The sequence below is a fragment of the Homarus americanus genome, unplaced genomic scaffold (assembly GCF_018991925.1).
Source record: "Homarus americanus isolate GMGI-L3 unplaced genomic scaffold, GMGI_Hamer_2.0 scaffold26351, whole genome shotgun sequence".
NCBI lineage: Eukaryota > Metazoa > Arthropoda > Malacostraca > Decapoda > Nephropidae > Homarus > Homarus americanus.
This window is the reverse complement of record NW_024724368.1, coordinates 4,066,877-4,091,150: the sequence shown is the minus strand read 5'-3', so window position 1 is coordinate 4,091,150 and position 24,274 is coordinate 4,066,877. Positions and strand designations below refer to the sequence as shown.

The 24,274-nt window shown below is 34.8% G+C and overlaps 1 protein-coding gene across 6 annotated transcripts in view; it reads right to left on the bottom strand.

Moving 5' to 3' along the window:
* Positions 1 to 16,155: 16,155 nt before the first annotated feature.
* Positions 16,156 to 24,274, bottom strand: part of LOC121864180 (diacylglycerol kinase eta-like) — a 68,788-nt gene continuing 60,669 nt past the window's right edge. For all 6 annotated transcript variants that reach the window (XM_042363180.1, XM_042363183.1, XM_042363181.1 and 3 more), the window contains 8 exons: positions 22,911 to 23,107; positions 22,585 to 22,691; positions 21,883 to 22,002; positions 21,223 to 21,357; positions 20,746 to 20,835; positions 20,243 to 20,356; positions 19,649 to 19,854; positions 16,156 to 19,067 (listed from right to left, as the gene is read on the bottom strand). In XM_042363180.1, coding sequence (XP_042219114.1) covers positions 18,974 to 19,067; positions 19,649 to 19,854; positions 20,243 to 20,356; positions 20,746 to 20,835; positions 21,223 to 21,357; positions 21,883 to 22,002; positions 22,585 to 22,691; positions 22,911 to 23,107 — 1,063 coding nt within the window. In that variant the 3' untranslated portion in view covers positions 16,156 to 18,973. The remainder of the gene's footprint in view (positions 19,068 to 19,648; positions 19,855 to 20,242; positions 20,357 to 20,745; positions 20,836 to 21,222; positions 21,358 to 21,882; positions 22,003 to 22,584; positions 22,692 to 22,910; positions 23,108 to 24,274) is intronic.

Sequence of the window (24,274 nt, the reverse complement as noted above, 5' to 3'; positions counted from 1 at the left end):
TTATGGGGTTTATGTCCAACCCAAAGTCTACCAACTCACTTGCAAAGCAGAGGAAGTCGAGTCTTCATTGTGAGAATCAACTTTGCAGGTTTGTCCTTTTCCTTGCTTCTACTAGATGCTATAATTTCTACAAACTACTGTATTCGTTTGTAGACTCCTTTTGATGAGCGTGCAAACAGTTCTTCTATATCATCAACTTGTATGTCTTCAAAACTTTCACCTCCAAGCTCATGATGTTGGAAATTTTCTTTGCAACTGTAGGAAATCCTTTGACGTTCATAACATAAGTCAAAGAATGAAAAAGGAAAATATTGATAAATAGCTTCCATGGCTCATCAAAAGTTTATCTAGGTAGTAGATCGGTTGGTGTCAGATATCCACAAAGACATTATTGTGGAAGACTTAGTAGCTTGATTATTCAATGAATATGGGGACCATATCGTCACCCAAGTGTGTCTGCTTATGACTGCACCAGTATGACATTTAGAAAATTCTGGTTTGAACTGTATCACATAATTTCTTGCCTTAGGAATACTGTGCAGTAATCGCTCATATATGTCAAATAGTTGAGAGCTTAGATATCCATAAGAAAGCTTGTATTTCTTCTATTGGATGATTTTTCTTTAACTACATTCACTCTGCAGCAGATTTCATTGAACAGTATGGTATCCTTTCTTCAACTGTTGCCGTATCCTTCAGAGAATGAGTTGACTCTCCCTATACATTACATTTTATCTCCTTTATCCTTGGCTTTTCCTAAACATATTGTTACTTTTTACAATTGTGTACATGCTGAGGTAGCTCATATTCCTTTCATGCCATCATAGTTTTGTACTGCATATATTTATTGATGATGGTGACTATTATGTAAAGTGATAAAGACAGTTGGTAGCTGAAGTATTTGAAAGATATTACATTAGCCAATCTACTTCGAATGCTGGAAGAAAGACATGATATGAACACCATAACATCAAGAAATTACATGAAAAAGTATGATACTGTTATGTAATATTAAACTCATTTCTACAGGACTTGCATGTGCCCAAAACATGGTTTAAAATCCAGGTTGATGGTTTCTTTCAGTTGCCCTCAATGGAAGTACATGTAGTTGATATAATATGCAATAATATTTAAGAATTAAATTATAAACCTATGGGAAATATACATTTCTGTCAGATAGTTTTATCTGTTATTTTAACCGTTTCTTCCATGCAAAACCTCAGAACCTATTTTTATGATGCATAATCTGTAAAGAAAAAGTTTAAAGGTGGACCATCAACAATACATTTAGCAATTACCAAAGTTAATTTTGTAATTTGGTTCAGCAATAATTGCCCAGAGAGGTAAGTGTTTTCTTCTCTCTCATATATAATGAAATGTTAAATGAAAGTGTCTTAATAAATCCCAGGAGAAAGAGAGGATCAATTAGAATAGGAAAATATACGGTACTGTACTGTAGTGGGTAATGGCAAATATTAAAAGATAACATGAGATATGATTAAAGTGGGTCTGAAGTGCTCTTGTATAATTGAAATGGTAGTACATGGATTCAAGTTATTATTTGGTTATACATTTTACTACTGTATACTGGCAGAGTAGTAATTTCGTATTTAATAGTGATATGCTAACCATGTAGGTTAACTTTTCAGTCTTCCTAGTAGGAACTTTTGAAAAACTTACCGGAGAGATTATTTATTATATGACTCATGAATTTTATTTAGTCTGTAAAAAGGTTTTTGGGTTTCAGACACCACCTTGTGCAAAAAAACCTGCCACTGGATAATTTTATTGCCTTCAGAAAATAAAATTAAAACCATATTTACCACTTATTTGAATTTCCTGCTCATTTATTTGATGTGATAGGGATGGGAAAACTTTTCACAGTTACTTGATACAAAATGTTAGGTATTATTTATTTTGTACTTTCTTAAAATGAGAATATTTCAGTAGCACCTGTACTTGCTTCTGATCGATGATGCTGGCTTGTGTAACAGCTTACCCCAGATTTGGGGCTGTAATGGGAAAATGAATAGTAATACTGTATCTCCATTAGCTGGAATCCCTCTTAACCGGAACTATCCGATAGCCGGGATTGAAATTTTCACGGAAAATCCTTCCCAAAGTCGGAATTCCGGCTTTGAGAAAAATTTTCTGAAGGGGCACATTTTCTGGAAAAATTTCCTGGTACATTACTCGGGAAATTCCGGGGATGGGGGATAATTTTCCAAATTCAAGAGATTATGTATTGCGCAAGCATACTGCTGTGGCTAGTGTGCATGTATTCCCCTAAGTCCACAACCTCGCTGGGGGGGTGGCTAGTGGGGTGGGGAGGGGGAATGAACACCATTGTCTGTATCACTGTCCTCACCACTGACTGCCTCAACAAACTACATCATCTGGGTCTGTTTCCTTCCCATCACTGTCTTCGTCACCCGACACTATATAACTGCCACTCAAATTAAGCGACTTGATGAATAGCACTATTGTCGAGGGTGTGAAGGAGTGAGGAGGGTCAAAGGACGTGCACCCATCATGATAGTTGGTGGGTACCTGGACCACTAGATTTAGGACAAACATTATGTGCGAGTTGATTTGCGAATTAAATTAATAACAAACAAAACACTTTGTCCCGCCTGGACATCCAAACTATGCAGCGAAAATTAAGGACGTAAAGGAACGTCACCCAGGGCATTATGGTGGACTTGGAGGAAAGTCACCAGGCTTAAAAAAAAAAAAAAAAAAAAAACTATGGCTCTTAATGTCCAAAAACTTACAGCAGCACATTGAAAGGTTTTTGCAATAATATTATGGTGATACATTAAAGCCATTAGGAATTCTGGAGTTCCAGGAACAGGTAACCAAGATAAAGTTTTGTCAAATATAGAATAAAACATTTATTGAAGAAATATACAGAAGTATCCAAAAAGGTGATAACAGATGACTTAAAAATTATTATACACCCTGTAGAGGAAGTGAAATAGACGAGAAAGATCCTTGAAAATGTATAGAATTATTATGCTACAGTACTGGCAAATAGCAAAATCTATGAAGACCAAATGACATCTATAGGGATTGACTTGTGCAAGGGGGAAGGCACACTCTCAAGCAAGAGTAGACAAGCGTATATTATTTAGAGTGTTGGTCAATGCACAAGACAAACATTGAGGATAAAATTTACATAGTGTGCTAATAATAGCCTCTGAGATCCTGGTATAATATCACTGGACAAATAATATCTTAATAACAAAAACAATAAAGTACATCACCTACAGAAAATCATTTGTACATTACTGAAGTACACAAACCCTCTATCCAGTTTTCTGCATAAATACTATTATGTACAGTATTACAATGCCAACATGATGAAGATTTGGACTAGATATTAAATAAAATTCAAAATACTGGGTGTTATATATCTTAAACAGACTACAGGTACTTTTAAGAAACTTTGAAACTCAATCCAATACTACAGTTATCAAAGAAAAGTTACTTCAAAATGTGCCTTTTTGCAGTTAATAAATTTAATTTGTATTCCATATGGCATTACACCTTAAAAAATACCTAAAGTTCACAAATTTATCCCCACTTGCATGCAGGTAGTCAAGAGTAAGATGATGATATTATTGAACGTTATTTTGTGCAGCTGTCAACATTAATATGAAGAATCAAGCAAACAGATTAAATTTTCCAGACATTTACAGTAACTTTATGAGAAACCTCTCAATGATAAAATGTCATGGAATGTAAAAAAGGAAAAAAAATGTTGACTTATCTGATATTCCTGTTGTTTAAGTTTGGTTCAATTCCTAAGTTGGCTGAAGTACTAAAACATGCAAGACTGCAGAACATGAAACACTGTCACTAAAACGACCAAAATTTTCCTTAGGTTAAATTATACTCTATTGGTTTGTGTTTTCAGCTGTTGGATATTTTAGTACCATCGCCTACCAAGAGACAGAACACAACTACTGCCACCTTTCCCACAATTTAATACAAAGTTGCATATATACAGTATAGAAACTGTATGTCAAAACTGAAAAGAGGTGAAGAAAGGATACCACAATACAGCAATATTTTTCTGACAATATATCATAATGTGTGAATCCTGACCATAATTAACCCTTCCTTACTGTATAAGTGGACCAGCACAGGTGTGTACAGTACAACACTAGTTTTCAGAGCAAATAGCAAGGAAGAAGTTATATAATGTAACCTGTACAATACTGCGTGTTCATTTGAAACCAATTCTACATCACAAAAAGTATTCCTAATTAAAATCTATTATAGAAATGATTAAGTACTACAGTTCAGTGTTTACAGAAATAATGATGACTGTTAACCTGTAAAACAATACATATAATAAAAACACCAATACAGACTAGCTTAAGACTACAATAAAAATATAAGCACAGGATCTACAGGAGAATTATTTTCTTATCTTTGGTGAGAGTCCTAAAACTCGAAGCCTTTAATAAATACTATAAAAACTTGCTTATCAGTCGCCCAATTACAGTACGTACTGTAGTTATTAAAGTAAAAAGTAAATTGTTTTAGACCAAGTCATTTCTGGTAAAATCCAATTTAATTATATGCATACAGTACAATAAGCCGCCAATAATGTGTATTTCAAAAGTGGAGTAAAGATTGTGCTGACTAAAACATTATCAAAGTACCTGTAGCTATATTGAATAACACTGTCCGAAACATTGTCAACATAACTTGACAGCAGATATCTATAAATATTGAATTACCTCTTGTAAGCCTAAACAAAGCAGTACGCAAACAACTAAATAGTACAGTAGTTGTAAATCATAGCACTGTTTAATGACTTAAGTTGTGGTTAGTATGGCACCCAAGAAAATGTGCAAGTTTCAGAGTACAGTACAGTACAGTACAGTATAGTACTTGTATCTGCAGTTCACGACTAATTCATTACACTGTGCTTCATAGTTGATTTAAAATAAAATTGTCTTTTTTTGTAAAAAATTTAACTGTATACTATTGAAGGGAAATATGTATAAATATTATAACAATTAAAATAAGTAAATACAGTACCATCTATACATACTGTATTTACAAACAAGAACTGCAAATTAAAGACAAAAATCACTCATTTGTGTTGCTAAAATCTTATGGCTGACCTAACTGCTAGGAAAGACTTGGGTATGATATAGACAAAAGGTACAAGACTACTGGTTTAGTACAGGAGTTATAAACAAACTTGAAAAGACAAATATTATTTCCACTGATTAAATGGACCGGCTTCAGTCATGAATGGATCAACTCGTGTAATAAGAATACTATTTGCTGATGATTCTATTCTTTGGTCATATTCGCACTGTAACCCAGGTGTCAGGCCAGCACAAGCACCACACCCTCCTGTAATGATAACTACTGGTATTTTACATTCCTATTAGTGTTTCTCTTTCCAGCCTTCTTGCTTTTCCCTACTTCCCTAGTTCTACTTTTCAATTGTAAACTTGTCTAGACAATCTCTTTATTTTAGGGGGAATCTTTTTCCTTGATGCATGGATGTGGAATAATTTAGCCTTATCATTTTACAGTTCAATCGACATGAAGACTTCAGTAAATATTTTGAGTGATTCTCTTAGGTCTCTAACACTGTGTACAGAAGTTTGATAATGATCAGTGGCTATGATGTGTTGGCATCTACCACCCTCTCCTGAATACAGTAGCCCATCTTTTTACCCTAATGCTACCCCAGAGAATGCCAATGTTATGTCAGTTTCACTGTATCATTTAATGAATATTACTATAAAACAGTTCCTCCACAGTATCACTAGGGATCAACAAAGTTAAATAACAGACCCCATCTGAATGAGAAAAAAGTTAACATCACTAAGATTCATAATCATATTAACTAATTGTAAAACACTAAAAAATATAAAATGTTATGCAAAAATAAATATATATAAATGATGAAACTGAAGTAACTTTGTATTCAATAATTAAAATACTGCATAAAACAATGATGTGTTTTCAAGAGCATATCTGCCTGAACTACATTCAAATGTTTTCAGAGCTTCAAGCAGGACAGATAAACCTCGATATATACGATGGGTTTAGGTTCCTGAAAAACCCATCACTATGTGAAATATCGTAGAACAGGATCATTATAACATGGGGTTCAAAGGGGTATGTCCCCAGCCAGTCCCCAAACGCACGTGTCACCGACAAAAATTCCTACACTCATAAAATCAATAGAAAACAAACAACACTCACCACATTATGAAGAACAAGTCTGGTCATCATCACATGTCTCCTTTGAGGCCAAGAGGACTCTTGTAGGTGGAGTGGAGACGATACTGAATGAAAATCGTATTGCTACGTGATGATGGACAGATGCGATTGACAAAGAACCTAAGCGCAGGACTGTAGTGCGCGGGTTGGGCGTGTGGTGGCACACAGGTAGATATTGCTGTGGCTGACAAATGCAGCGAGAGATGTGTTTCCTATGGTGGTGTAATAGGGTTAAATATTGTTTCCTTGACGTAGAAAAATATAATTTACATTGCTGGACTCCGTGTAAGACAGCGATTAATTAAGTACAGTATATAACAACCCATAGTTTGCACTAGAGATAAAAAAATTTCCAACCAATGGATATTGTTAAAACGGCTTCTTTTTATCGTATATAGCTAGCTGATTTTAATTCATGACCATCATTAAAGTGAAATATCGCTGAACGAGACATCGTATATAGAGGTTTACCTGTATATCCATGTTCATATGATTCATGCTTTAAGAGATTAGTGTACAGTACAGTACATATGTTTATATGGATTGATATAAAACAAAACACAGGTACACTTGCTCCAGAGTATCTATACGTATGATGTTGCGTTAAACAATACTGTACTGTATGACACCACAAAACTAAGCTCAGATAAGCAAGCTTATATAGTACTCTGCTAACATGTCCACACTTGCATTCTTAGCATCTGAACAAATCATCAAATGACGAAAGTTACTATTGCTATGTTATTTGAATCCCTCTAGCAGTTTATCAAGTCCCTATTTTGTCAATTTTACAGACACATACATTGTAAAATACTGGCAACAATAACAATTTGAATATCCACATACAGTAGTTACATAATACCTTAAAAGATTGAGTTTTATTTGACATAATATGTTTAAGTCTCTACCAGCCTTAACGTCCATGAAGATAATGTGTAAGATGATAAAAAAAGAAGACCAGGTATATATGAGAGTACAGTAAAGGGGTAATGTGTTGTTCTTCATTATCATGGAGAAAATGTATGAACTCTTGACAGAACAGGTACAGCATCATGGTGATGCCGTCCGAGTGAATACCACACGTGGAGAAACGTATAACTACCTCTCCTGTTCCGTGATATTCTAATCTCTCTCTCCGACACATTTTACGAGAGTACTGGCACTCCTCTAACATATAAGCGTATGTGTGCACTTTACATTTCATAAAGACATGTGGCCAGTATGCATTTCTTGAATTTGCCATAAAGAAAGAAATACTGTATTCTCTTCATGGAGTTACCTCTAACCTGTTCATGCAGTATTACAATTGTATAAAATGGAGTAGTTTAGGAAGATATAGATTAAAGTTATACACACCTACAGCATTATTAACTGCCCATAGTCATTAGTCACAGATGTAAATCCTAACAAATATAAAATCAGGTGACTTCTGCAGCCTCCACATCAAAACTACCCTAGTTTAAAGAGGTCATCATTTGGGAGATACTGCTCCTCGTTTCTGAGAACTAGAGCGAATCATGTACAGTATTTCAAAGTGTTATACCCATCTTCAACCATACTACAGTGAAATCTTACTACAGTATTGTATGCATCTTCAAATGAAAACCTCCATGCTAGGTAAACACAGAAATTAAAACTGTTATTAGAAATGTGAATCAGTTACAGTATTCCAAATTTGGCACCACTAACGTCTTAGATGAAATAGAAGTATTTTAACATTCATATATGTACGTAAAAGACACTTGAAGACTTAGTTAACAAAATGTTTCTGACAATTCTACTTATCACTACAAATGTGAGGTAACATTTATTTAAACATACAATAAATGCCATACTGTGTGTCTTAAGTGATAGAAAACACATGTATTTTTCATCTATTATTAACCACTATTAAACTTACTATGACTACAGAGGAATCTAACTGTGCCCTGTTTTCTATGCACTGATACAATATGATCTACAGTACCTAAAAAACATACCAAATACAAGTATCAAAAATGTATGGTTTGGTATTCTTAAGAAAATCTGGTTCAAACACCATTAAAATTACAATTTCCGAACACTGTGTTGCAGAATGAAAGAATCCGGTAAAGTTTTGTGTTACACGCCACAAACCTTAATAAAAAAATGCTTTGGAGATGCATGGGAGAAAAACTGCTATGAAGGGTCTATATCAAAACTTGGATAGTGCTGTAAACCAACTCATGTTTAGCTGTGCAATATTGTGTTTCCATGCCATCCATGAACGATCAGTAAACAATCAACACAAATGGATATACGTACATACTGTATATAAATTGTGTGTGGGTGTGTAAAACAGTAAGATGGATGAGGGGACAGGCAAACAGTACCACATAACATATTTCCACATGACTGAGAAAAATCCTCATCAATGAAAGGGACAAAAGGAAAACACACACACGGAGATTCGTCTAGATACAGTACATTGTTGTAATAGCACTAACAACTTGATTATTTTGTACAGGATCTTATAAACAAATGGTGGTTTTCTCAAATTATAACCCTTATCTTCCCATTACAGTACTAGTGGTCACAGTGATGATGTGTTTAGCTCAATTACATTATCAAGGGAATCTACTTGAGTTACTTTAGTTATGAGTAGGAGGGTAATGAATCCTAGATTTATTCCAGAATAAATACAGTACTGTAGAGTTATTTGGAGTTAATTTTCGGACAGCACAAACAATAAATATGAGTGTACATGTACGTACTGTACTTTAAATGCCACATGGTCTTTTCATAACAGCTCATAACCATTAGGAGCTCTCATATCATCAGCCTAATAAAATATGCTTCTTAGAGATGCATTAAGATATCCGAGATAATTATAAGACAGGCTAGTGATGGAATCAGTCGGTTGCATGGCATAATTCAATCTACTCTGATGTAAAGGTAAGACTAGAATGACAAGGTTGGGGAGTATGAAGAGTAAAGCGGTTTTTGTAAGCTTAAGTTGTGGAGCTGTAAATGTGAGGCAAAGTGAGACAAGAGAATATAAGGAATCATTTAACGCAGTTACCAGGCAAGTGTGGTATTCAGAGGTAACGTGTTCTTATGGAAAGGAGAAATAAAATAAGAATACAGGAGATAGGCAGAGTGGGAGGGGACACACGGAGTGAGGTACTGTGTTTGCACGGTGAAATGGCTTGTGCATGGAGATGTGAAGTGGCAGGATGAACACAACACCCAACACTGAAATATATTACATTACTGTACTTCTAAAGTAACAATGATACAAATTTCTCTTAACTCTCCAAAGTTTAAATTGTAGTTATCAACACTGCAGTTATGTAACACTACTGTACCTAAACAAAATAGTTTTCATATATGCTGCACCTCTGATTACCTCACATGCCTTTTAAGTACAATGAAGTTTGTGTAAACTGGATAAATAAAACAGGATTCCAGTGACTGGAAGTGAAAACAGACAAGTGAAAATAATCAGTCGCATAAGAACACTTGGGAATAAGGGACTGCAAGTAGAGCAAGCACTCAACAGATCATGTGATTCAGTTCTGTTTGGTCACCTCTAACAAATTGCTCTCTAAAAACACTATCTTCTTATGAGAAATATAGGGATGAGTTCCTAAACCAGGAAATTCTTATATGTCCCCTAAATTATTTTATATCATTGAGAAAATAGGCTTTTAAGGCTCATTATGATCATCTTGGGTTGTGGTGGCAGAGCGGATAGGCACTTGTATCCTCTTATATGGATCAATAGTTTGTGCCCCAGGCATCTCAATCCACTCACCTGTATAGAACCCTGCTTTAATAAGTGGGGCCTATAGTACCCCACATTCATAATTGCTCTATACTTTTACAACCTCCAGCCTTTATTCCTTGCTTGCTTCTTCAAGATTATTTATCTGTATTCAGTGATTCTCTACAGAGTACTGTACCAGCACCTCTCTCAGTGAATCTTTATTGAAACCCATTAGTATTTATCAAAATCATGTTCATTCTCGATAATAATTTTGGTCTAACTTCATGGCAGGTATTCTGCTGGATCATTCTGTACTGCACAGTACCATATATGATTGTTCATTATTAAGTCTAGTTCACAAGTGATCTAAGCAGATGTTGTTCTGAGTGAAGCTATGTGGTATTAGAGGTAAATAATATAAACCATACCATGACTAGAGCCTTCAGTAATGTTAAACCTTAACTTGTAAGACATTATCTATCTGGAAGCATCACTATTTCAGGAAAATAATAAATTCCTAACATCAGTGAAAATGACCAAGCTTATACTGTACCATTAATACCCACAACCACCAGACTCATTCTCTATATACTATCTTTACTTCTCTCCCACTTTTGTGTGTGATAAATCAAAGGGAACAAAACTTATAAGGAAGACAGAAAATAAAGGGGGAGAGCGATGTGAGATACGTAACAACAATGACAGGAAAGGGAACAGGCAACTTACACCCTACAATAAATGTAAATCAATTGTGTACCTGCAAATAATAAAAACATAAAAAGATTATTAAAATTTTGGAATAATCGGTAGTACGGAGAGGCATTGTCGTTAATGGTGTATATCCTTACAAAAAAGGAATTTAGTTATACAGTTGTACCCCGCTTTACGCGGTCAATTGAACCCACAGGGTACCGCGTTAAGTGAAAACCGAGTTAAGTGAACAACAGAACATATGGGATTAATTCCAATAGAGACTGGCCCGACCCCCAAACTCCACTTTTTGACGACACACAACTATGTTGTAGTAAAAATATTCTGTTAACTTTATGATGGTATGCACACACAATTAATAATTAAGAGAAATATCAATAATATTAGGTTTTTTAACACTTACATTAGTAGAAAAGATGGCTGGGCACACGGGGATGGGGGGGTTGGTTCCGAGGCAGAGGGCAGATTATTGGCCCTCACCTGTATCACTTGTATCAATTGTATCACTATCCACCACAGAGGCTTGCAGGGCCTCTTTGTCAAACCACCTCAAAGTACATATAAGTCCATATCCTCACTGTAATTATCACTATCACTGACTTGGGCCGGCTGTGGTGGGTGGCGGGTGAAGAACTCGGTAATGTTTTGATGACTGGGCGACCTTGTGCGCATCGTGCCCGCGCCACTTCCCGCGTATATGAGTAGATGAACCGCGTTAAGTGAAAATTCGGTTCTGGCGAGGCACCCCGTATATGAGAAATCGCGTTAAGTGAAACCGCGTAAAGCGGGGTAATATTGTATACTGTATAGGGTTTGGCAGGTGTGATGTGACTTAGGTGGGGTGAGGGCAGTGCAATTTATCTGCCACCGAGCACCCACCTCAGACATACACACCAACCCAGCGTCAGCTTGCCTGGTGAAGGAGTGGTTTACACTACTGTACTGTTCAAAAGCAATCTCAATTTCTTGGTTATTTCATCAATATTCCTTTACTTACAATGGCACCTACACATAATGCATTTGAAAGTTATAATCTATCATTACATTTGCTATAATTTAATTGTTTTGATATTTATAATTATTGCCTCTAATTTTTATATGATTCAAGATCAAGTTGATTTCGGATACTATATTAAGATGAGTTATATCAAGTTAGTACAAGTTAGGTAAATACTGTAAAGGTTCTGTTAGGTTATATCAAGTTATTTGTATATGTTAGGTTAGTTAGTCACATATCCTGATTAGAGGAATATGTTCATGGATACTACAGTACAGTGACCCTCGTTTTGAACACCCGGTTAACGTAATTTCGATTAACGAACTGCCTTCCATAAGGATCTTCAATTCGGTTACGAAAAAAAATTCGCGAACTCTTACGAACCGACCTCAACATGTTTTACGCTTGCACTGACCGGGCAACCAGCTTTAGTATCAGTCCGCCAATACATTAATCGGTTCTAGGGCTTAAATTCCTTACTATTTTTGTAAATATCAAGAAGTTTATACTATTCAATAATTTTAAAAGTTTAATATTCAATTTTTTAGTCATTTTAACAATTATTGAACAAATTGAAGGTAAAGTGACTAGTTTAATGCGCGGCATCCAGCCTCTTAACACAGCAAACAGGCGTTCAGTCTCTCTCTGTTTTCACTGGAGGTAACATCTTGCTTGAGACTCTCTTCAACTAAATGCTTTTTTTCTGTGTTTCCAAGCAAATTATTGGTCATTTTGAAATATATTTTATATATTGACAATATATAATGCAGTGCAGCATTGATTTAAAGAAAATAATCTTGAATTAAACCAGAGAGCTAAAATTTTATGGGTGAAATGGCACCATGGGGTGACTTCTCTTCCACCCCAATGCCTTCTCTTCTTCCTTCTCCTCCACCCCCATTCTAAATCCCATCATCATCATCATCATCCAGGAGCCTTCTACATACACACCTCAAAGTAAGTGAACTTTTCTACCATTTTTGTTGAATTTAGGAAATTTTCGGTGAGCTGGAACCAATTACCCAAAAACCCATTGAAACAATGGTTTCGGTTAACGAACGTTTCGGTTAACGAACGACCTTCTGGAACGGATTGAGTTAGGTTAACCGAGGAGCCACTGTACAGTGAAATGAAATAAAGTTAGCCTAACCTGGAGTGGGAGGGGAGTACAGTACCAAAATAATCATAATACTGTAATGGAATTTCCACTGTTCTGGGGCATCTGATGCAATAATTAGTTTTATAATGCAACGTCTTACTGTATTAACCCTTACCTTACCATTCACACTATACATTAATACACACTAGCACCACTTCCTCTACTATATGCATCATCCTGAGGACTGCCAAGGCTCTAACCTCCCAGGCATACTTCTTATATCATTACCATTTTAACTATATTTATATCCCAAGAACATTCTGTAAGTTTTCAGACATATCTTGAATATTATGTCACATGTTACAAAAAAAAAACTTTAAACATTCCATTGAATATTTGGCTATTGTTAAAAGCCCTTCCATCTATTCTTTCTTTCTCTTCCACTTTTGTGTTGGGGTGAATCAGATACACACAAACTTCAAAATGAGGAAGGAAATGGCACATATGAGTGGTGCACGAGGTGTAGAAAATGTGAGGAAGGGCTGTAAGCACTAATGAGAAAATAACATGATTAATTTTTGCAAGACTGAATACACGCAACTTATTAGTTGTGTGTATTCAGTTTTTATCACCAAGAAATGCATTTTCTTTTATACTATCATGGGCCACGATGTTCCTTTATCAATTAAAAAAAATCCTCAGAAGTGTGTATTGCAACAATGACATTGCATATCATAATGTCTTTCAACATAGTGTATAATTACCACTACATTGCAAATCACAAAGTTCTCACCACCCATTATTTTCATGGCAAGCACTTCATAAAACAATGCATTTCACAAATAAACTTCTACCTGATAATGGTTCTTAAAGAACACCTCATTTACCGTAACCTACGAAATCCTGAAACAGAACGACCAGCTTAATATGAAGTTTCTGCAAGAACATGCTGATCATCATACTATTTATGTAATACAATCTCTTTTCTTGTAAAACACAAAACAAAATTCAAGATGATAATTTTTTCAATAATATTTCAGAGTACAGTAATGGTCAAAAATAAGAAGTTGAAGATTACTGACACACTGTTACCCCAGGAGGCACTACTATACTGTAAGTCATTATAGAAGAATATATTTTCATTGTACCTTTGTTGAACAAGCAGACAGTTCACTTCTAACTGATAGCACCTAAATTATAATTCTATCTGACAGTAGCTCATTTATCTCCAACCTTGTTATTATAACTTTTGCTACTTTCATGATCTCTCTACTTTTCACTGAAAGTATCTTTTGTAGGGAATTCTAATTTATGGTTTTGATACATTTATTTTCTTACTTTTCAAATGGGTTCATTTCTAATTAAATTGGGAAAAGAGTCATATCTATTTGGTAGGCAAGAAATCCTGTAAAATTGCTTGATTATTGTTGTGATTTGTTATTGCTGAAGTGTAAGAGATTGTGTGGTGGTGAGAGACACACCAGGAAAACTTTAGCCTGAATCTCTCCTTCACACATAAAAAATAAGGCCCATGAAATGCAGTTATGTTGGTAGATGACATTTCAAAATTACCTACAGGAACTCAACAGTATTCACAACAATTATGTCAGCACAAATATCTAACACCTACTACTGTTGTGCTACTAACATGACAGACCAATATTCATTGCATTATAAAAATTTCAACACGCTGTTAGCACTACCATCGTAAAAACATTAAAAAAAAAAGATCAAAATTATGCAGTAAATACCAGAATTGGTACCAAGTTATTCTATCAACATGAGAGAGAGAGAGAGTTGCAGTTCTTTTAGAAACACCATAGTCAGTAATACTACAGAAATAATTACCATGAAAAGTTCAACACCATAGAAAGATAATACTATACAAATATCAACGCTATAGAAAGATAACACCAACAACAGGATTGAGGCACAGATCATACACCATAACTATGATGACAAAAGTTCTGGAAAACATGTTAGTTTTCAGAAGATCATTCTTATACAAACACAGTAACTGTATTGGAAGTTGAGATATATAAGCATTACAAAAAATACACAACATGCACAGTATGTTGTTTAATAGAAAAATAATTCTAATAATATATTTTTTTTCCTTTTTTTTAGTATGAAATAGAAACTAATGGACATCTATAATACTGTGATGCCTTAAAATAGCCTGGGTGGAAATGGAATGAATCATTATACACATATTGGCTCAATCAACAAGGGGGGATGGGCTAACAGCCTTGCTTATGTATAAAAAATAAAGACAGGAATGTAGTAATGAGCATTCATCAGAAAACATGATCATATAGTGTTGGAGACAGAGGTGTATTAACAATATATTTCATGTGTTTACTCATTCAGTAAGAATCATCTAGCTTGGCATGATATGAAAAAAAAATTAATATGCTTCATTTAGTAACATGCTCTTTCACATCCCTGAAATATTTGTATAACATGATGAAGGAAACTTGAGGTGAAAAACTAGTAGTTTGCTAGTTCGCCCTCCCTGGCTGAAAGTTATAGCTGCCTTGGTCAGTGCTGGTGACTCAAGCTATTGCCTCTATTACATGGCTTCACATAATGATCCAGTAACACTTGTGTCACACTATCAGTTACACAAAACTACACAACCTTACTTATTAGGAGTAGGTATAATGAACCAGTAGCAAGACAGAATAATGCTCAGTGATACTGGACCATTGCTACAGCCAGGAAACAAGAGGGCAAATATTTAAAAGGTGTGCAGTTCTTGAGATGAAGCACAGCACCAGCTGCACAGCAACTGCTGTACAGCACTACACAGACAAACATCAAAACATGACACCACTAATGCTCTGCATAAAACAAGGTTATACTTTCCACTTACCATACATTAATTCAGGTGTGGAATTTCTTACACACACTACTGTATTAAACAAAAATTTTCACGTCTTTAAAACATAATACATTAAACATTTTGTATACCCGGTACTTGAAATTGTGTCATAATGAGAAGCTGATTAATAATGAATAATGTATAAAATGCTACTCAGCTTTAAATATCCAAACCAAGATAGACGCAAGTTTTACTGTATATGCTTAAATACAGATATTGCTATCTGTTAATTATGATCTATGTATCAGTATAAATTACAGACTCACCAGTTTATAACATGATGACCCATATATTTAACACAACAAGGTAATGGAGTGGATTGTACCGAGTAAACAACATATGGACTAACAACAGCAATGCGCAACAAGTACTGCTGATCTGTAACAGTGCATATACAATGTGTTTTCCTAAGTTGTTGGACCATTTGAGAAGTGAACACACGTGACAAAGGTTTATTATCAAAGAAAAATATCAAATGCTGATCTTGAAAATCTTTTTCACAGCTGAGGTAGGCCAAGATGACCAGTATACAGTACAGTATACTTATCAAACCCACTGCTACATGAGATAATCTGTCACCAGTTGTAATGGCTGCAACAGGAGGAATGAACCAACCGCTCACTGTTAAGGATTCATTTCTGGGTTGGAACATGAAGACTTGATGAGTATACCATGTATGGTTCTCCTTAGGCCTATGCCAAGAAATAGAAAAACTAAACTTAACACTGCTTTTATAATATATATATATATATATATATATATATATATATATATATATATATATATATATATATATATATATATATATATATATATATATATATATATATATATATATATATATATATATATATACTCATAAACAGTGCTTGAAGATGTATAAGCATAACTGCTCATAAATTTAGTTACTGTAGTATAAGGAGAGCACAGCTCTTTTATGATTTAAACAAACAGCCAGAAACAGAAACAGTCTGAGAAGCTAACAATTACATCACAAGTATAGGGCACTGCCGTTCAGCATCATGTGCTGACCTAAATTATATACAGTACACCTCAATAATTGTTGTATTATGTGAAATGAATATAAAAACTAAGGACTGATCAGCTACTCTCATAATGGCAGCCACAATAATTGTTCCTTGGTCATTTCCAAGAAAACATTTTGCAACTATTCAAAAGTGTTCTTCTTGAAAAATTAAAATGGAGATGTGTTAACTACATCCAAGACAACCCAATAATAAGTTACTGGCAACATAACAGTTACTGACCATATAATATTTAAAACTATAAAATGTGACAAGATGATGTTATGGAAACTGGTGGTTGAGACTGGCCACTATGACAGTGCTACACAATATAATATCTGCACAGTGTTGTCACCTGGAGAAGATGGTGACACACATACAGATATAGGACATGATCAATATTATTAAGCAATACCCATGATAATGGGTAAGGAGCCTTAAAACAGGCATACTTAATATTCTGATATACATTTAATTAGTACAAGTAGTACCGGAAAATAAAAAAGTGCTGAAAATAAGAAAACATATTAAGAAATTTATAGCCGACAGTATCCATTTGCATAACTGGCTGAAGCCTTCACATAATAATAGAGAAGGCAACAGTACTATAAAACCATGACTAGCCTAGCTTTATTATTTAATGCTTATAGCATATCAATACTATCAAGTACAATACAGTATATAAAACACAGTCATCCCATACAAATGTGATGACTATTTCACAAGAGAATGTTTAAGAACTATAACATCACTCTCACTGTCAATAACATACCAAAGCCATGTGATTCATTCTGTAGACAATCACAAACATGAAAAATAACAAAAAATAAATCAAATTCTGTGTATGTTTCAGCGAGACTAAATTCACAGTCATATTTGCAAACTCCCTTTTTAAATGTAACAAGAATAAAATGGAATTAACAGAAAGATATATTAAAAAAAGTGTCACTTCAATAAAAACCGAGGAGGGAAGTTTCGGCTGGTTATACCTGACTAGTAGAACTTGTATTAAATCAATCAGTTCTGTCTGGCTGCCCATCAAGGACAAAACATACGCAGCCTCCTACAACAAGTAATACATGTACTTATATAATACTGAGTTGTTATAAATCCTGTAATGGAAAAATATCATTAGACCAATACAAAAATAAAAAATAAAATAAATCATACACAAAAACTGGCAAAGTAACACAATAAAAACATCTTGATCACTGTTTGAAGGAAGCGTAAGGCCTCACCATTCAAAACCTACTCGACCAAAATCATATCAACAAACCAGAGACAAAGTAATGGCAATAAACTCTTGATTGTTTTACATTTGTGAGTTAGTTTATTACCCCTCGTGTAACTAATACCCACACAAATATAACGAGAGAGCTTTAATGGTGGTTAAAAATAGAATGGAGCTCTTCAGTACCCAACAAAAGCTCGAGAGACAATTGTTGATCAAAGCATTAAAGCTAAAATTTGGCATAAGTCTCAGTATCTTTAAAAGAAATGAAAAGTTTTATGTCAAACCGATAACACTCTAGTCCAATTACCTGCACTCTAGGTTGTCTTAAAGACATGGTTGTTCGTCGATTGGTTTATAGTTTGGTAGAATTATTCAAAGGTAATGGCCAAGTAGGAACCACATCCTCGTGACCTGAATGGCGCTGGTTGAGAACAATTAGACTGAGTTGCCATATCCAAAGTAATAATGAATTAGACACTTTTATTAGCTTCCTTTTTTCTTTAGCTTACCCTTGGATACAGAAGACCTATATTAGGATACAGTGCAGTACAGTATACTGTATCTTGAATCATATCTTAAAAATTCTTTTATAAAATTTGTGGCATTAAGAAGTGACAATTCCAATCTGGCTTCAACAAGATATGAGCAACAGAAAGTAATGTACCACTGTCACACTTGCTTCAGACTGAATAAAATCATGTTTCAAGTCTCATTTCCTCGACTATTTAGTTTCCAAAGTAGAATCCTTATACGAACAAATTTAAAAGTGCTAAGCATATCAAGAGTGCATGAGTTCTGCAGCATCTCTTCATACAACGTTAGATACTCTACATTAAAATGGTATCAGGAGCTTCATTCAGTAATAATACTTTTTTACTGTGAAAGTTCATTAATATTAAGCGAGAGGGAGAAGTTCATGCTTTTGTTAAATAAAATTCAACACAATCTTGTTTGTACGAAGGTTCCAAATGGATCACATATTTCTGTACAGCTAGACGATCATATCTGACTTACCGGTAACACACTCTTCCATCTTTAACCGTGGGACTTACTCTCTTTAATTTCCCTGATGCCCTGCTGGATACGCTTTATGTGGCCAATCTTAGTTATACCTAACTCCTTGAGGTCTCTGAAAGAAATAAGAAAATTTGAGGATTGGTTCTGATATTTCAATTTAAAGTTCAATATTAAGTAGAGTGAGGATATGTGGTCACTTGGTCATTGGATTAAGACCCAGGAGATCTTGGTGTGAGTGGTTAAGGCTAGTCTGAATTAGGAGTAAACTTCCCTAACTAATACTACAGCCCTAAACACCAGTATTCAGAAATAATCTTTACCCTCATGGACAGTAGTGGCAAGAGGTTGAAAATTCCTCCTTTAATCTTTTAATAATCACAATTCGCTTTTATAATCACAAATCTCACCTACATCCCAAGGTTTACCACAGTGCTGTTTCAAGTACTTAGCCTGTTAGCACCTGTTCAAGGACTGACCACTAAACACAATAAAATGATTCTGCACTAACTTATATTAGTGTGGATACTGTACCATATAAATAATTTCCTCCCCAACAAGTGTATATTAAAATGTGTCTGTCAAATTTTCACTTCAAGTTAATCAGTGTTATAGGAATTATCTGGTTCTATGATCTAAGGTCGGGAATGAAGATAAATATATTGACGTAAAAGCACATAAAAAAATCTTATATACCTTCTCTCTAAGTTGAGGAGTTCAGAGCCTCGTATGTCATGACGAATGAAGGATTCCTGGTACTCTGTCAGCTGAAGGGTGTCCAGCCATACACCAACTTCCTCCGGGCCCCATTCTCTGACTTCCCTTTCGAACCCTCCTCGACGGCCCTCTCTCTTTAGCTTCAGTTTAAATATCCCTTTTGAATGGACCCTTTTCCGGTCTCCCTATAAAGAGAGAGATCCATGGAACAGGTTTATTAATCACTATAAGCACACCATCTAAAATCACACACATCAATTAAAATTAAATAACTGCTGTGCATCAATTAAAATCACATATATCAAAACTGGCAAACTACGTGCTCCAGCCTTCCTAACCTAACCTAACCATCAGTGTTCGGTAATGCTAGGGTATAAATACTGTGCTAGAAAGTAGTGTGTTAAACTGTTGCAGAAGTTAAAAAAAAAATAAATAAAATTCAGCTGCTTCATACTGTCCTATGCAATAATCAGGCCAGTAAAGTGAAAAAAAAAATTATTGTGAGGTTAATTTACATTCTTGATAATAATAGCTAACACCCACCCACCCACTAACAGACAAACAAAGACTTACCTCATCATCAGCGACAAAGTGCATTACGCTGTCTTTCTCATGCGCATATTTCAATACATTATCAAGATGTGCCAGTGGTCCTTGAAGATTTTCCTCCATTGCTTTGTTTATTTCCTGTAAGACAAAAAAAAAAGGAAAAAGGAAAAAGAAAAGTAGAAATCTGTTGCAAATATGACATCTATTTTTTCCTCAAGTAAACCTAAATAATATGACATAACAAAGATATTATTATATAATTACCTAGAACAACATTACAATATACAGCAATAAAATATAATCAAAACATATAAGAGGGAAAAGTGTATTCATCGAGCCATTTGAGAATATATGAAAGTTCCCACTACAGTGAATGTTTGTTGGGAATGATGAATGTGGAATATGTTCATGACAGACATCATTCTTTATTATATGCATCAGTTCTCATCAAAATACTTTCTTTGAAGGATGCAGAACAGACAGTTACAATCTACAATACTAAGCAACATTTATTGACAGAAACTTACCAAAGATTCGTCCTTCAGCATGCTGGAAACTTCTGTATGTAGATTACGTACATTATTTACCAACTCCGTAGCTAACATTCGTAAATTAGGCTGTGGGAGAGAGAAGTATTTCTTATATAACTCAAAATGTCTTCATTCCCACTACAATATTTACAGCCTTTAGATATATGAAAATACATTAAATCCCATCTTTAAACTTACAACAAAAGCTAAACCAACAAACAAAAAGAAATAAAATAGCAAAATAAGTCACAGTACAGTACGTACTATTCTATAATAATAATACTGTATTAATTAACATAAAACATGAAATCAATTTGCTATGACTAAACAGCAATCTATAAGTAGTCTGTTCATCATTCTGGATACAAAAATTAAGCACGGCCCATATTTTCTCACATGGGCTTGCGATTGGCTACTCATGATAAAATCTCCCACTGTCGTTAATACCGTATAGACGCATTACCCTAAGCTTACACTCTCAATTATTCTTCCATCACGCCAGATCTTCTCTAAACAGGTGGTGGCCGACGAGGCTAATTCTCCAAGCAGATTCTCCACAGAAGGGGTGTTGACTGCTGCCATACGAACACAGCTGATGATGTCTGCAACCTGGAGGAATATAAACAAAGTATTAGCACTCTTATTTCAACAGTTGTTTCATGGTCAGTGCACTTATGGAATACAATCCATTACCTTCATCAAGCTACACACTTTATTCATAAAACTTCTTGTCCTCTAACATCTTTCCATCAACTCACAATTCTCAACTATTATCACACAGCTAAATCATATAATTTAAATTTTCTTTATTTGTGATAGACTAGTTAAGACAAGGTTGAATGGCAGTTAATTAGTTATATTGGCCATCATAGTGCACTCTGTCCAGGGACTGATTCAGAACTCTTTAGAGGTGGAGTTACCAAACTTCCATTGCCAAACACACAATTATTAATACTCGGTTCTGTTAAAAAAAAGGGTTTACTAAGTGGCTTCAGTACTGCACTTATAAAAAAATAGTAATGGTCACTGTTTAAAGAGGAATCAGATCTGTCACTGCTGTCATGTCTAAATCCTATAAAACATAAATGTCCAAATCAGGAAGTCATAAAAAATAAGTCATTGGAATATCCTTACTGTAGAAGCGAGTGAGGCGAGGACAGGCAACTCCTCATCAGCCAGTAGAGTTAACTGTTCGGTCTGGCTTCCACTACTGCGCTGTTTCTCCTCCCAAGCCTTAAGCGACACCTCTAAGTCCTGATAATGACAAACGGGAATTACTGTAATAAGTTTTTGCTGCTTAAAATCGTAAAAGTTATATTGTAGAAGTTTAATTTGTACATTAGACTAGAGAGACTTGTAATAAGAGTGTACAGGAATGAGGTAAATTAAAGGGGATTTACTGTACAATAGATAACATAGCAGCCTACCATAACAATGTTGGCTTATACACTGATACACCATCTCTGTTAAGTGTGGTACTGGATGAGTTTCTGATGTTGCAAGTAAAAAAACTCCTCTGTTTGGTTACATTTTGTATTCTCACAATTTCTAGTGTTGTAGTTAGTAAACAACCATTCTATAGTTTAATTACAGTACTTACACTAAATCCTATACCACAATTAAGTTCAAATTAAGTTAACAAAATGGAGAAATAGATAGCTGTACAGCCAATTTAATCTTTCCTATCTAATTGTTAAGAATCTACAAGGTTTCACTGTGCCTGTACTCTGTTAGAACAAACTGTAATAACAACAAAGGTACATCAATAGGAGTAGTAAGTGTAAATGTAGCAAATTCTCATAAATTTAAGCCCATGGTTCATTATGTATAGCTTACCCGACTTCTGCAGAGCATCTGAACTCTGTTTTTATGAACAATACGAACTATTCCTGGCGGCTGGGTCCATGCCTCACCATCAACCTGGATTGGCACACCTTCTTCACCTGTAAACAGTACAACTGGCTTAGGAGCTAACTGTTACCAATTTGGAACTTATCTGAGTACAAACAAATGCAACAATCTTCCAATACTTATTTCAGTACTCAATACAATCTTGGAAAACTGATATTCATGGAGCTAAGAGCCAACCACTTTCTGTGCTCTTCATATTTCTATACAGTAATTCTCTAATACCCATTTTACCATTTAATATATCACATTACCTGCCTCGCCAAGGATTGTGATCTTGATGCTGGAGCACTGAGCTATCCGATGATGCTGTAAGTTGATAATACGAGAAGCTGCCATCTGTGCAGACCCAAACACAGCCACAACTTCAAGGATTCTGTCATCAAAACTTGGTGCTAGGAAACAGTCGTCCTCTTTGGTTCCTCCCCAAAAGTTGGTGCCTCCCATGAAACTATAACAAAACACAGAACAGATCAAAGATGGAAAAATCGACATGACAAAAACTTACCAAATTTATCAGAGATGAATATATTTTGGCAGGTTGGATGAACCAAGGAACAACAGATAAATACAGACTGAAAACTAATACAGGTTGACAATCCCTTCTCCGAAATCCTTGGGACCAGAGGCATTTCGGAATTTTTCGGTTTTCAGAATGTTTAGTTTTTTGTGTGTGTGTGTGTGTGTGTGTGTGTGTGTGTTAGCCCATCCGGGCACAAGTCACTGACCCACACTGGGGCCTGGGGGCGAAAATATAATAATAATAATAATAATAATAATAATAATAATAATAATAATAATAATAATAATAATAATAATAATAATAATAATACAGGTAATAATAATAATTCATAGGTCTAGGTCATGTTACTCACTTTTTATTTTTTTTTCATTCTTGTATTTATTATTATTATTTTATTAATACAGTATTATTGTTATCATTATTATTTTATTTTGGTGTATTTTTTTATTAAATTTTTTATTTATTATGAATAATGACAGGTATTATTATAATTATTATTATTGTTATTAATACAGTGACCCCTCCATTAACGAACTCAATCCGTTCCAGAAGGTCGTTCGTTAACCGAAACCATTGTTTCAATGGGTTTTTGGGTAATTGGTTCCAGCTCACCGAAAATTTCCTAAATTCAACAAAAATGGTAGAAAAGTTCACTTACTTTGAGGTGTGTATGTAGAAGGCTCCTGGATGATGATGATGATGATGATGATGATGATGATGATGATGATGATGGGATTTAGAATGGGGTGGAGGAGAAGGAAGAAGAGAAGGCATTGGGGTGGAAGAGAAGTCACCCCATGGCACCATTTCACCCATAAAATTTTAGCTCTCTGGTGTAATTCAAGATTATTTTCTTTAAATCAACACTGCACTGCATTATATATTGTCAATATGTAAAATATATTTCAAAATGACCAATAATTTGCTTGGAAACACAGAAAAAAGCGTTTAGTTGAAGAGAGTCTCAAGCAAGATGTTACCTCCAGTGAAAACACTAACTCCTATTTGCTGTGTTAAGAGGCTGGATGCCGCGCATTAAACTAGTCACTTTACCTTCAATAATGTTCAATAATTGTTGAAATGACTAAAAAATTG